Consider the following 14942-nt stretch of genomic DNA (forward strand, 5'->3'; position numbering starts at 1 on the left):
ATTTGGGCTGAAATAGCATCAATCTTTTGACCTTCTGGGCATGGTGCTAGTTCATCTTTTTCTCCAGATTTTTGCAGAAAGGCATGCTGAGTGCTGGTGCATATGGATTTGAGGGTAAGAAAGACAGAGACTGTCATCCATCCCCCGATTCCATGGCTGCTGATCGGTTTTACTCTTGTTGGTACAAATATGTTAAAAATACAATCAATTTCATATCAAGGACACAGAGACCTGGATAGACTGTTTATGTTATATAATGAAACAAATCTAAAAACTCTGACCCAGTAAGGTGCTCAGATTTCAGTCAATACATGATATCTAATGTAGAAATGACCAGAAAAAACCCCAAACTTTTTAGGGAACACACTTTTTGGTAAGTGCTGTCTTGCCAAACTTGTCTATAAATCAATAGCAAGCAAAGAAAGGACAGTTGTAGGCCACCTTTGATTTCATCCAGTCACTCCTACCTATACCTGCTGGTAATATAACAAATTGCTCTCCTTTTTGGTGTTTGCCTTCCTCCTGATCTAGAAAACGGACATGATCTCAAGTCCACTGAGGGCCCCAATGCTTAGGGATGAGCTGGAAGGATTTTGGCTTGCTAAGACCGCATAAGCCTGTGTTCTTGTTCTAAGAAAAGAGTGTAATGAACTTGAAACCAAAGGAAAACCCCTGTCTGGGGTTCAAAGGACTGCTCACCTGCCAGAGTCCATTTTGGAGTTAGAATGATTTCTGGTAAGCTTATTAGTATGCATGTAGGTTCTTCTATGGTTTTTAATGTTTTTGCTGTATTGCTTTTACCTTAAGAATAAAATGTGCTTGCTTAGAAAGAGCTGTGTAGTATATTAACTGTGGTAATTACACTGTTAACCACCTCTGAAGAGAATGCAAAAAAAGCCTGTCTTCTGTTGGGGATATCAGAGTTTAAACTGTTCAGCCTGGAAATACCCCAGTCAGAAGGGAGAGAGATGAATGCCTCCACTGAAAAGACGAGGCTGGGGAACCCGAAGCCAAGAGTGCTACATGTGCTGAGTTGCGATAACATTGGAAGTCCCCCCCAGCCAGGACTTCCAATATTATCAGTCGCATTGCTGGACCATAATATGGGAGCATTTACAGCTACATGTGATTCTGACCATCAGAGCTTAGGATCTCATGCTGCTTTCATCCATGCGAGAGAGGAAGACCCAGAACTTTAACAACCCAACTACTCACCTGTGTTGCCTGAATTCATAATACACGGTTACATTTGCATTGCATTCGAGCCACAGAACGTTTACTAAGAGTGAACTGCATTAAGCAGAAAAAAAATCATGTACTGTATGTCCCACCTCCAGACAAAATAAGCCAATGTGACCAAAAAACCTCCCAACAACTTCATCCCTGAAGTTTCTAAAGAAAATGTATTTCTCTCCATGCAAGAAAAACAAACAAACCCAAACTATGTGGCTTTAGAAGTAGTGTGTATTGTGACTTGGAAAAAAGTAATAACTTACAATGGTTGTACTTCCTTCCGTAACTTCCACAACTGTAGAAATAAAAGATGGAAAACCAGGTCAGACATGTTCAAGCTGGAACTAGTGACTTTCTTTTAATCAATAAACTGAAATTATGTACAAACAAAACATGTGGTGGACAGAAGTCTGCGATGCAAGAGAAGAGTGTGATTCCCCAACAAAGCAAACCCGAGGTACGAAGACTGTCAAAAGTAATGCTTTACTGGTGGGCAGTTGGAGGCAGAGCAGAGGGCAGGCCTTTCAAACTGGGGACCTCTCATTGCTTAATTTTTACTGTTTTGAGTATATTTCCCTATCATCTGTGGCTAATTCTGATCAAGGAAGTCAAGAGACCCTTTTAAGTAAAAGCAATCTGAAAATGTCAAGCATTTAGGCTGCCTCCAGAGTTTTGAGTTCCTCCATGGTTAAAGTCTGTGTAGAGGGGAAAGAAACTTCCTTGCCCTTCTGGCTGTGACAATCTTCAGACAGAGAACAAATACCTTGCTTTGAATCTGTGAAACTAAAAGTGCAGAACTGGGATTTTGGAAGGTCTCCCATTCATAGCGATAGGAAATTAAACCTGAACCCTAATTACTGCAACTTTAATGACAACACAATTATTTCTATTTGTTTTAGATGTCGCATCTCATTGCAGTAACTCAGTGGTGGACAATGATCAGTGGAGCGTATCTGCACCCCACCCTTTTGAAGAAGGGAAGCACTATCCCCATCACACATCTGGGGAACCAAGGCAGACAATGTGACTTCTCCAAAGCCACGCAGAAAGCCTATGTCTAAGCAAGCACCTAGCTCGGGTCTCTAGAATCCCTATCGCTAGCCCCACCCCTCGCGGCTCACTCGCTCGCTCCCTCCCAAGCCGACCTTTGCCAAGCAACTCGGAGGGGAACAGCCCCCTACAGGTGCCAAATCGGGCTAGCCGGCGTGGCCGATGGGCGCCTCCCGGTCTGGGCCCAGACGCGCTGCCAGCAGCAGCGGTAGATTTCACCCTGTCAGCCAGGAGCCTGCAGCCCTTCCCCGCCCGTTGCCCCCCCGCGCGAGACCCGCACCCCTCGCTCCGACCAGGGCCGGCAACGGAGCGCTGGTTCCCCCCGGCTCGCGTCTCCCGGCGGCAACAGTAGCGGCGCGGCGCCCCCAGCCGCCCCCCGGACTCACCCTGCCGGAGCGCGCGGGCCGGAGGCCGGGCCCAGCCGCCCCCCCGCCCCAGGAGACCGGAGACCAGCCGGCTCCAGACACCGCGCAGCAAGCCGGGGGCCGCCATCTTGGGAATCGGACCCGACACCCCCACCTCCCGCCGCCGCGCGCCACTTCCGCTTCCGGGGCGCTCGGGCCCGCAGGCGGGAAGAGGGCGGGGAGCAGCCTGCGATGCCGCCATCTTGGAGCGAGGCCCGCTCCCTAGCCGCCACTGAAGGGACGGGCCCAGAGCCGCGGCTCTCATTTGGGAAGCTTAGAGCCAGGGGTGCATCCCGGCTGTGGGGGCCGCAGCACCATCAGCCCTCTCTGGGGCCAGCAGAGACCTCGGTCCACCCCTACCGCGGGGCCCTGCCAGGAAGAGCTGGGTCTCCAGCTCCATACACCCGCCCCGCTCCGCGCTAGGGCTGCCCGCCCTTGGAAGTCGCTGTAGGGGGACGCTGGGGCTCAGCATCAGCCTGCCTGGCCTGGGTTTTATAGCTCGGAGGTGGAGCCCTCAGCTGGCAGAGGGAGGCCTGGCTGCAGTTAGATCAATTGTAAAGTTCTCTGGGGGCTTGGACCCCCCTCTTTGGACCCCCCTCTTGGATCCCCTCTTCGCACAGTTGAGACCTGGTGGTTGATTGGGGGTCTTAGGGAACCATGTTACAAATAATAATAATAGAGCCTTTTCTTCATACCTATCTCTGCATTTTTTCATCAGCCCCCTGGCAGAGAGGCATAGAAATGTAGGACTAGCAGGGACCTCAGTAGGTCATCTAGTCCAGTCTCCTATACTCAGGGCAGGACTAAGTAAACCAAGACAATCCCTGACAGGTGTTTAACCTCTTCTTAAAAATCGTCAATGATGCAGATGCCACAACCTCCCCAAACAATTTGTTCCAATGCTTACCTGTACTGACAGTTAAGTTTTTCCTAATGTCCACCCTAAACCTCCCTTGCTGCAATTTATGCCCATTACTTAATTTTTCACCCTTCTCCGTGTAATGACTTTTTATGTACTTGAAAACTCTTATGTCCCCCCTTAGCCTTCTTGTCTCAGGGCCAAACAAACCCAATTTTTTCAATATTTCCTCATAGGTCAGGGTGGACTTACTTTCTCCAGTGTGTCCATATCTTTTCTGATATATGGCCACCAGAACTGGACACAGTACTCCAGCTGAGGCCTTATCAGCACAGAGTAGAATGGAAGAATTACTTCTCATGTTTTGCTTACAACCCTGCTGCTAATACAGGAGTTCAGTACAGAATTATGTTTGCTTTTTTTGCAACAGTGTTACACTGTTGACTCATTTTTATCTTGTGATCCGCTATAATCCCTAGATCTCTTTCATTAATACTCCTTCCTAGGCAGTCATTTCTCATGGCATCTTACTGTTCCCTCTCCCACTGCCTCAGGGAGGAGGCGGAAGGAGAGTGGTAAGGGTCTGACTGATACTTATGGATATGATTTTGTCACATTTTATTCGGAAAAATGCATGGAACAGTCATGGTAAAAATGTACAAAATCAAGATGTGGTCATACGGGGGCCGAGTCCAAGCCCTGCGGTGGGAGGGCTAAAGCTGGAGCCGACAAAGTCGCAACCATCTGTTAAACTCATGGAGTCTGCAACCTCCATGACCAAATTGTATCCTTACTGATGATACAGGAGATATAACATGGATCATGGGGACTTTATGATAAACATTTCTAGGCCTTTACTACCTTAGATCAACCCTTACTAGGCTGATCAACGCCTTTCATTTTCAGTATTTGTGATGCCTTTTCAGGAGTAGTTTTCTTAAGGATTGATGGCTAAGGGGTACTACATCTCTTGGGGAGCAATAAGTTCACTTACAGGCTTTCCCACAAACGTAACTGGCTTTCTTACGGCTGTTTCAGCAGCATGAAAATTCACTGGGAGCAATGTCCTCTTAAAACTGAAAGGATGAGCAAACACTACTTAAAAAATCCAGCCATTCAGTTGAATTGAGGGTCAGGAATCCAAAAGCACATGCAGGATACCCTGTTGATGTTTCTAGCTAAACTGCAACTCTGTGTTCTTATTACTGCCTCTCCACACCTATTTGTTACACTTACTTGTTACACCTTATCTTAAATTGGATTATAAACTTTTTGGGGCAGGAGAACCATATCTTATATTACTTTATTCAGTGCCTAGCACAACAGGGCACTGATCTTGATTAGGGTGTTTGGGTGGTACCAGAACACTAATAATCATCCTGTTGGCCTTTGGAACAGGAGAGCAGACCAGGAACTGAATGCAAGGCTCTCCCATGGTGATGCAGAACACTAGCTAAGGGCTAGTCTACACTAGAAGTGCTCTGTGCTGACAGGAGAGAGCTCTCCCACTGACACCGGTGCTTAGGTTGGTGTAACTTACATCGCTCAGGGAGGTGGCTTATTCACACCCCTGTGTGACATAAGTTATACTGACATAAGTGGTATTCTGTATAAGTCCTGAAGGATCTTTCCAGAGAACAAGAAACTCTGAAACTAAGGCAGTGATTGCATCCAGGTCTCTTGTGTTATATACAAAATGGACCAGAGAGAACGCCTGTCACAGAAGAGTCCTGCCACACTACTTCCCGTACCGCTGATAAACTTTCCCAGTATACCTCAAGATACCAGACATATGCTCCATGGCCACACCACAGCAGTTAACCATCTGAAGTCGCGGAAAAGCTTCCTAGGTGTAATGGAACCATGTAAAAAAAATCAGTGATGGCTGCATGACTGGAAATGTGGCACAGACAGCTTGAAATACTTCACAAGGATGTCAGAATACACATTGACATTGCTGAATGCCTTCCCATGGGCACAGAAAAAGATTAGTCAACCTGGAGACGTTTAAATTACTTCCAAACAAGAGCTGGTAGGTCAAAAGTCAATATGCGGAAGTGGGGCTATTCCAACAGTCCAGACACACGTGGCTGCAGTGAAACACAAAACCATGGAACATCTGCTGGTCTGCCAGCTCCTGGAGGAACCATGCACCATGGAATATCTTGCCAGTACTACAGATTGGGCATGCGTGCCCAACACTGGAAAAAAACCCTATGATTATGATGGAAGGACGTGAGAAGAACAATATACCTCTCCCCTGGGAGGTCTCTTCCAAGTATTCCCCTTGCATCCCACCTTTTTAATAAGATTCTTAGAGCCCTTGTTAATTAGCATAAGGCTTTTAAATTGTTCCCTCTTGCTTTGTTATGCAATATGGCCATCTCTAGAAGCAGGATGGTCTTTAACTTCTCTAAGCTTATACCTAACAGCTAGAAGAGACATTGCTGATTTCCTGTCCAGGGATATTTTCAGCAGTATTGGACACAGTGATGCCCCACTTTTGTGGGGGTTTTCTTACTTTTTTCTTTATAAAGTGAGCTTCATGCTGGTGAAAGGAGGTTAGCTGCAGGAAGCTGATAGGTTATTGAATAAACTCTCAATTCAGTATATTCAACTTTCCTTCTCCTAGCTGGCTTGCCACAGGTGGCAGAGAAGGCAGACTGTGTTTCAAATGGGAGGGAGACCAACAGTTGGAAGTACAACATTGGTTCACAAATAATGAAGACAAGGAGGCAAATGACGCTTTCCAGGAGCTTCACAGTATCTTTTGACCTGGGGTAGGGATGTTAGTGCAGCACTAGGGAGAAGTCCTACAGAATGAGGCTAATATGGTGATGCAGATACAGTGCTTAATTTGTTCTCCTTGACCTTCCACCCAACTCCATCTTTCCAGAGAAATTTAACTGGCACATAATTTAATGCAGGAAAGAAGATTATCTGTCTTCATAACAAAGAGAAACCTTTGGGCAGTCTGACTGGTTTTTTTTTGTTTACTTTTTATGATCAGAGAGCATTTTTGACAATAACTGTTAACAGTGTAGATCATACAGTCCCAAGGATACAAACAAAGTGCCTGCCAATTTGGGTAGAAGCCCATCCTATCTCTCTGAGTTTGGAAATTTGTCATATTTCTGATTTCTCACAGTTAATTTTGAATTTGGAGCAGTGACCATATTTGTTTCTCTCATCAAGCCCTGGTACTTAGGGGAAAAGAAAAATAATTGTTGGATAGTGTCTATGTGTCACAAAAGGAGAAATGAAAGAGGTTCTCCCAACAGACTTCTCTTAAAGCCAACAGCCATATAGTCTTGGGCTGTGACCTTGTCAGCACTAAGTAGAATCAGGTGTGATCAGTACTTGGATGGGAGACTTCCAAGGAAAATCGAGGATGTTGCAAGTGATGCTGGTAATTCAGTAGGGGATGTTCGTTCTTTCTTTTTCTTTCTTTCCTTTCTTTCTTTCAACTGAACAATTATACTATTGTGTGTTTGGTTGGGTAGGGCAGAGGCAGAGAGGTGGCATTTTTTGTATGAGACATAAAACCAAGTTTCTGACTGTTTGTAATCATTAAAGATTTCATCACACTTTCTCAAGGAAAGGGTGTTTCTCTTCGTACTGTACTTTGTAGTGAAAATATTATATTTTGCAGAAGTAAAATATTAAGTGAGGCTTTGTGTTCACTTTTTTTATTGGCTTCTGTTCCATTCTTTGTCCTCATCTGAGGTATGTAATCTATTGTATTTTTATGTTGATTGTACTGTATTACTGCTTTCTGCTTCCAGTAATAGAGAAGCTGTTCTGGTCCCCTGGACTGCCAGTCCTAATGGATGGCATGTGTCTCCCCTGCAGCAATATCTCCATGTAAATGGCAGGACCTATTCCTAGGAAGGTTGAAGCAGTTCCAACTAACCCTGATCAAAGAATCATAGAAGTTAAGATTGAAAATCTTATAAGGCCATCTAGTTCCCACACACAACCCTGGCCAGTGCAGGTTTGTTCCCTATGGGACATTTTCTGTTACTTTCCATAAGAGGTCACTGCAGGTCAGTATTCAGAGTTTGTATCCAGAAAGCTCCTGCGAAAGTCAGGAAACCTTCAGAACTCAGCAACAAGTTGGTTGCAAAATACTACTGTCAAGAATTACAAGTGGTATTGTAGCTGTGTTGGTCCCATGCTATTAGAGAGGTCAGAACCCAAAGAAGAGCTCTGTGTAAGCTTGTCTCTAGGACCAAGAGAAGTTGGTCCGATAAAAAGTATTAACTCACCCATCTTGTGTCGCCACTGTCAAGAATGGCAGGTTTCAGAGTAGCAGCCATGTTAGTCTGTATTCGCAAAAAGAAAAGGAGTACTTGTGGCACCTTAGAGACTAACCAATTTATTTGAGCATAAGCTCAATGAAATCAATGCAAGTTAGAAACCCAAATACCTTTGTGGCTCTGGCCCTTAGTAACTATCAGTTATTTACTGTTCATCAGAAGTGCAGCTCACCAAATAGCCCAACCATCCAGAACCAGAGTTCAGAAGACCTTCTGAGAATTGAACAGTAACCCTGATCCGTTAGGGCCCATGGGTTACTGAAGAAGCTCATCTCACCTATATCTCATCACTCATAACTCATCTCACTTCAGGTTTAGTTAGCTGGATGCATCTTCGTAGGTGAGGCTAGTCCACTCCATAAACTGACAACCTCCCTAAATGTCCAGATTTGTGCACAACTATCAAGTAACTTGCCTTTTATGAAATGGAGCTGAGGAGAAGGTTTCTGAGACAGAAATAAGGACGTTGTGGGAGAAAGGAAAGGCAAAGGAAGGGAGAAAGACAAGGAAGGAGATACTGGGAAGAGAGTAGGGCAAAGGGAGAAGAAGGCGGCACCGTGATAGGAAACTATCACTCCCCACTCACTTGAAAACAACTTGTTTATATTTCCAAAGTTTCTTGCTTTTCCCAGGGGATATGGTTATTTTTCAAACTAAAACAACAAAGTAATAATTTAATTACATTTCCTTCCAAGATTTCAGGCTAAGTGTAAACAAGTAAAATCCAGAGGGGAAATAAATCCAACAACTTTTTTCAATAGGACTTTAGCCTCATAGGTTTTTTTCTTACTATCCCGGCTGCTACTGTCCATAACCTTGCTATCTGTGGCAGTGTTGTCACCAGCTGAAATTCCTCAGATAAATATTTCTCAGGTGGATTTTTTTAAAATTGCTCTGTATCCATCATGGCTTTTGACATTTTGGGACGTCTGCGTATGGGCAAGTGGATGTGACAGTTACAGTTGAACCACTTACACTGAGAATCTTGTGTTTTGCCAAGTTAAAATCTATGGCTTGTCTACAAAGGGACACTCATGAAAATTAATCCAAATTAACATTTTAAGTGGATTAGTTAAACCATATTAAATCAATGTGTGGACATTATTATTCAGAATTAAAGTGGCCTTTGGTTAGTTTAATTCACTTTGGAGGTGAATTAAGATAAACAGAATTAAGGGCAGTTTAATTCTGAATGATGATTTTTACATACAGGTTTAATGCGGTTTAGCTAATATACTTCAAATTCACATCTTTAGTTAATTCATATTAATTTTCCTGAATGTCCCTATGTAGACAAGCCCTGGCTGCATGGGAGGATCACAGAGAACGGAAACTCAGCAACCAACTAAGGAACTCCCAAGCAGGATCTTTAATATCACCAGAGTTGATGAAGTTTCGCCTTTCCCCAACCTAGGTGAAGAAGGAATTTTAACAAACTAACAATGAAGAAAGTTGTTAAAAAAGAGTTTATAAAGGCCCGCTCTAGAACAGCAGTTGCTGTACTGTAGTATGTTCAGCTTTGTTCAATGTTATCAAAGCATAAGCATCATTCATTTTCAATGAAATACAAAGAAAGATTACTTGAGATATAAAATGATGCCTGTGGTATGTGACCTTGTGATTTAAGACATTTCCATGTCCCTTGCCCTTTTCACCATGAGCTGTCTGTGACTCCCTAAAAATGCCATGATAAAGCGCCCTTGCTGATGATATTTCAGGGAAGTTCTGAACAAAATTGGGGCTGTGTTGTGACGAATGTCCAGCTGTACCTCAGCAATGGGTGAATATTTGGGATGAGCTCGGGAAATAAGCAGGAATCCCTCTGCCCTCCACATGTACTCATACATCAATGAATTTCTTTTTCCGGATGGATAGAGTCCAATGGGTGTTTTTTATTGTGGAGAGCCTGGGAGGTCTAATACCAATAGTCTCCCTTAATGCGCTTATGCTATTGACTGGAGTGGATAGACTGTAGCTGCTGCTGCTTCTCTCCGGTTATGACTAAAATATAAAATATCTCGGGGCAATGTGAGCAAAGCCAATGATTAGGGCCCTACCAAATTCACGGCCACGAAAAACTCATCACGGACCATGAAATCTGGTCTCCTCCGTTAAACCTGGTCTTTTGTGAATTTTTACTCTATACAGTACAGATTTCATGAGGGAGACCAGCATTTCTCAAACTGGGTTCCCGGCCCAAAAGCGGGTTGCGGGGGAGTCGCATGATTGTTGTGTGGGGGGGCATGGTATTGCAAACTTTTACTTCTGCACTGCCTTCAGAGTTGCGTAGTCGGAGAGCGGCAGCTGCTGGCCAGGCACCCAGCTCTGAAGGCAGCACCCTACCAGCAGCAGCGCAGAAGTTATCATAGTAAGTGTGGCAATACTATACCATGCCATCCTTACTTCTGCACTGCTGCTGGAGTTTTGGACATAAAATTTTAATAGGATTTAAATCTGAAATTTCACGGTGTTGTAACTGTAGAGTTCCTGACCCAAAAGGCTATTGTGGGGGAATGACAACGTTATTGTAGGGGTGTCACGGTATTGCCACCCTTACTTCTGTGCTGCTGCTGGTGGTGCTGCCTTCAAAGCTGGGCGCCCAGCCAGCAGTCGCTGCTTTCCAGCCGCCCAGCTCTGAAGCATAGGCGCCAACTCTGTGGGTGCTCTGGGGATGGAGCACCCACAGGGAAAAATTAGTGTATGCTTTGCACCCACCGGCAGCCAAGCTCCTCCCCCCTCACCTCCGCCTCCTCTCCTGAGTGCGCCGTGTCCCTGCTCCTCCGCCTACCTCCCAGCGCTTGCCACTGCCAAACAACTGTAGCAAGCTCCGGGATGGAGGGGGGAGAAGCAGGAACATGGCGCGCTCAGGGGAGGAGGCAGGGAAGAGATGGGGGTGAGGATTTGGGGAAGGAGTTGGAATGGGGGCAGGGAGGGTGCGGAGTTGGGGCGGGGACTTTGGGGAAGGCGTTGGAATGGGGGGGAAGGGGGTGAGGCGGGGTGGAGTCAGGGTGGGACCGGAGGCAGAGGGGAGGTGAGCAGCAAGCACCTAAGTAAGGGTGGCAATACCACGATGCCCCTACAATAACCTTCTAACCCCCACACAATACCCTTTTGGGTCAGGACCTCTACAGTTACAGCACCATGAAATTTCAGATTTAAATATCTGAAATCATGAAATTTATGATTTTTAAAGTCCTATGACCAAAATGGACCGTGAATTTGGTAGGGCCTTACCAATGATCCCCTAACCTTCCTTTTAGTGGACTCCTTTACCACTGCAGAAACTGCTTCACTGAGTATTTAATTTGGAGATCTCTAGGCTTCATATTCCCATCGTCTGAGCGCGAGAGGATCCACAGCCCCATGCTCTGAGTAGAAAAAGTTCCATCGCCCTCTACCTCTGAGCAGCAAGACACCACACACTGCACTAGTGCCGAGGTTTGCACTCCATTCTCTGAGCACAGCACAGGATCTGCAGCCCAGTGCCAGGACACAGACTTCCAGACTCTAAGTGCAGCAGGATCTGCATAACTAGGCATAGAGTCAGAACTGAAATCCTTTGCAAGAGTGAGTGCCAGCTGGACTCATACATTGTGAGTACATCTGAAAGACAAACTACAGAGAGTCCTATTCTCCCTCCATTTAGTTGCACTTCTTTGGAATGGAGGAAACCCATATCATGCTCTGATATTGGAGCATCATGGGGTATGTTGGAGAAACCTCCTGCAAGGTTTTCCTCTGATGGCTGCTCCAGCCAGATGGCTTCAATCTACTGACCAATTCTCTGTGCTTTGTGTGAGGTCTGTATGCAACTTAAATGGAGTCTGTTCTCAGCTAGTCTTGCCTTTTCCTTAGGTCTTGTCCCAGTAGCAGAGCCAGATTTTGTAACTAAGGCGAAACAGGAGGAGAGTGAGTCATTGGCCATTTTTCAATTGAAAAATATGCTTGAAAAGACACCATACATATACCTAAAGGGTGCCAGAGTTCGGGGGGGGGGGAAGCCACTCCCACGGGCCCCCAATTGGTTTCAGCACTGCTTCCTTGCCCCCTCCCCCACCAAACACACTGACCCTTTGCCTGCTCTTCACTCCTTTTTAGGCACGTTGAAACATTATGCTGGTACCGTATAACAAATATCTCAACTGTGTCCCAAAGCCCTTCACTTCTGGAGAGTTCAGCCATCAAAGCTGCAACTCTGTTTCTCTGAGCAGTGCACACTTAGGATCAATCACCTCATGGAAGTTGTAACTACCAGGAGGCTGTTCCTTTTTGCTCCTTGTTTTCCTGATGGTTAGAAGTCTAAGACCATGACACGATCGGTGCCACCTGGGCTTGATGCCATCACGCACCAAGCTGAGTCCTGAGATAAGTCTGGAATGGACAAAGTATGTTTATCTGAACCTAGAAATCCATTTGCAGATCCTGAGAGAACAGGATTTCTTTCCAGCTTTTTGGTAATTCCCTGTACTGCTCAATTCAGAATGATCTGTGAGAAAGGCTCTTCTGTGTTTTGGTAAATTTCTGGTAATAGATGGAATCTCAAACACCTGTGAAAGTTGGAAAAAAAATAACCATTTTTTTTTTTATCCTAGGAAGGTTGGGTGGTTGGGCTGGTATTTTGGGCAAAGATTCAGGTTGGTTGGATTGGAATTCAGGTTGTTAGGCTACTCAGATCAGTTTACACCATCCCTAATTATTGTATGTGCTTTCTGTTTCGCAGACTCTTGCATTCCAATTTTCCGCTGAACATTCCCTAAGAGAATACCCAGAAGGGGACTTATTCTTTCATTACGTAAGGGCCTGTGGTAGGTGTGGAAGCTGCGGTGAAATGTGGCACCTCTGAGCCTCCTTGCCAGTCAGGCGAAAACACTACATGCCATTTTATTTCTTAAGGCTTTTAGGTGTGTCTCCCAGGCAGGTGGATTCATTCTCTGCGGGGGAGTCACAAGAAAAGGATTGGGGTGTATTTGGCACACCTGGGGAGGAGGGATCATTGGTGGCTTTATGACACTTCTCTACTGATACTGGGGACTACACTGGCCTCTGACAAAATTTAGAACAGCCTCATGGCCTTTGAGGGGCCACTCCACTGGCCAGGACCATTAGAGTGCATTGCATTTTCGTTTGGCCCTCTCTCCCACTGTCCTATCTCTCACCTCTCCCTGGGAATAGCTGTGAGGTTCTATGGGAACTAGAACCCACGTTGCTGGCCATGGCCTCTATGCCACTACCCAGCAGCCACAATAGGGCCATATGCATTATCACATACACCCTGTGCAAATAAACTTCCACCTTGGAAGGCTGGACTGACAGCTTCCCTTGTGGCCTCTGATTGATTCAGGTGCCCTATGTAAGCCCACAAGCACTTCCGAGAAGCGTCAGTGCAGTGCTGCTAGTCATAGTGATAGAACTGCCTCTTGGCTTGCTCTCGGACTCCTGACCCCAGCTCTGAGTCCTGGTTCCTGACTCCAGCTCTACCTTTGGCGTTGTTCCTGGCCTCCGACCACCCCTGTTATGACCACTAGGCAGGACTGCTGAAGCCCTGTTGGTGACAGTAGGATGAAGTATGTATGTTCATGCGCGTGTGGGGGAAGTTTACAAGAGTTTCCGGATAGTGCCTTGTGCATGAGACATCAAGATAGGACTGCACTATCATCATTATTTATATAGAGACACAGTTGTACATAGTGCTCTGCAGGTATACACGGCAAGTCAGGTACTCTACCCTAGGGAGCTCTGGGGTATAATCTTACTGAGTGAATCAGAAAGGAGGATGAGGCTGGTAGGAAAGGAGAAAGCTGATACTCGGCAGAGATGAAAGCGAGATACTGAGGACCAGAGAATTTAATTGGGTTTTCCTAAAACACACAGTTCTTTTAAATTTGTCCAGACTGTAATGGCCTCTTTTTAAGAGTCTGGCAAGATAACAAAATTTTAAATCTCTTTGGGACGGGAAGAAGAAGCAGAATGATATTCCGAGCAGTACTCGAACTCTGTGTCTCTGGGACAGAGGAGATGCAGTGGAGAGGGAATAAGACTCTTTTGAAGAATCACAAGCACAAGTCAGCACTAAATCAGCTCAGCTGCACCCCTCGCCCCCACATCATATTCTTTAGTTGCCATTGGGGAGAACTCAACTCATCTCCAGACAAGATTTTAACTTGAGTTCATATTTATTTCCTTTTTTACAGATGTGCTGTCCAGTGATGGATGGGGCATGTTAACCTTCTGCTCTTCACACTCGGTCCACAGCTGGCTGGGACCTCAGTCCCTGCACCACTGTGCAGTAGCTCCTGAGCTCAGTGGACCCACAACCCTGCTCTGGAATTGTAAACCACACTGTTGGGAGGGAATGTTGTGGAAAGTCTCAGCTGGAAGGTGTTTTACTGAGGAGAGGAGGTTGATGCTTGTGGTTTATTCTTAAGTGGATATTCAGCCTCATGGCAAACCATAGCACAATAAGCCATTTCCATCTGATGGCTGTTTGGCAGCCCATATGTGAAATGATTTGGGTGCGGTTAGTTGAATTCCTAGCATCACCCAAACAACCTAGCAATTGGCTGTCATCATTCTCCTTGATAGTTTCATCAGAGAAAGCATGGATCGAACTCGTCACAGAGCTTCAACTCCCTAGGGTACTGAGAGATGGGGCCTCTGACGCTCTGGGGAAGCTGGTGCTGTTCCTTTTGTGTCCAGAGAGGCTTTCATTTTCTAGGGCAGTGAATTCAACAGCATGCAGTTCAGCAAATGATTTACAAATACAAAACAAATGGTGGTGTTTGGCATTCTGTAATGGCACTTTTTTTCACTTGCAATGCAGGAGCTTTTAATGCTAGCATGCTGAAACTAACAAAATTTAGGTTAGTCAGGATCAGGAAGGTCTTTTGAGGAAGCTCAGAGGGATCTAACCAAGCTAGGTGAATGGGCAACCCAATGGCAAATAATGTTCAATGTTGGTGAATGTAAAGTGGTGCCCACTGGAGGGAAAAACTTAAACTACTTATACATCTTACAAAGTCCTAAATTAACTGTATAAATGCATGAAAGGGACCAAAGCATCACTGCAGACATCTCAAG

General features: G+C 45.5%; 1 protein-coding gene across 1 annotated transcript in view; it reads right to left on the reverse strand.

Moving 5' to 3' along the window:
• Nucleotides 1-2895, reverse strand: part of MRPS18A (mitochondrial ribosomal protein S18A) — a 30563-nt gene extending 27668 nt beyond the window's left edge. The window contains exons 1-2 of the mRNA XM_073338477.1: nucleotides 2670-2895; nucleotides 1497-1528 (exon numbers count right to left, since the gene is read on the reverse strand). Coding sequence (XP_073194578.1) covers nucleotides 1497-1528; nucleotides 2670-2889 — 252 coding nt within the window. The 5' untranslated portion in view covers nucleotides 2890-2895. The remainder of the gene's footprint in view (nucleotides 1-1496; nucleotides 1529-2669) is intronic.
• Nucleotides 2896-14942: the final 12047 nt, after the last annotated feature.

Source organism: Lepidochelys kempii, chromosome 3 (genome assembly GCF_965140285.1).
Source record: "Lepidochelys kempii isolate rLepKem1 chromosome 3, rLepKem1.hap1, whole genome shotgun sequence".
In the NCBI taxonomy this organism is placed as follows: domain Eukaryota; kingdom Metazoa; phylum Chordata; order Testudines; family Cheloniidae; genus Lepidochelys; species Lepidochelys kempii.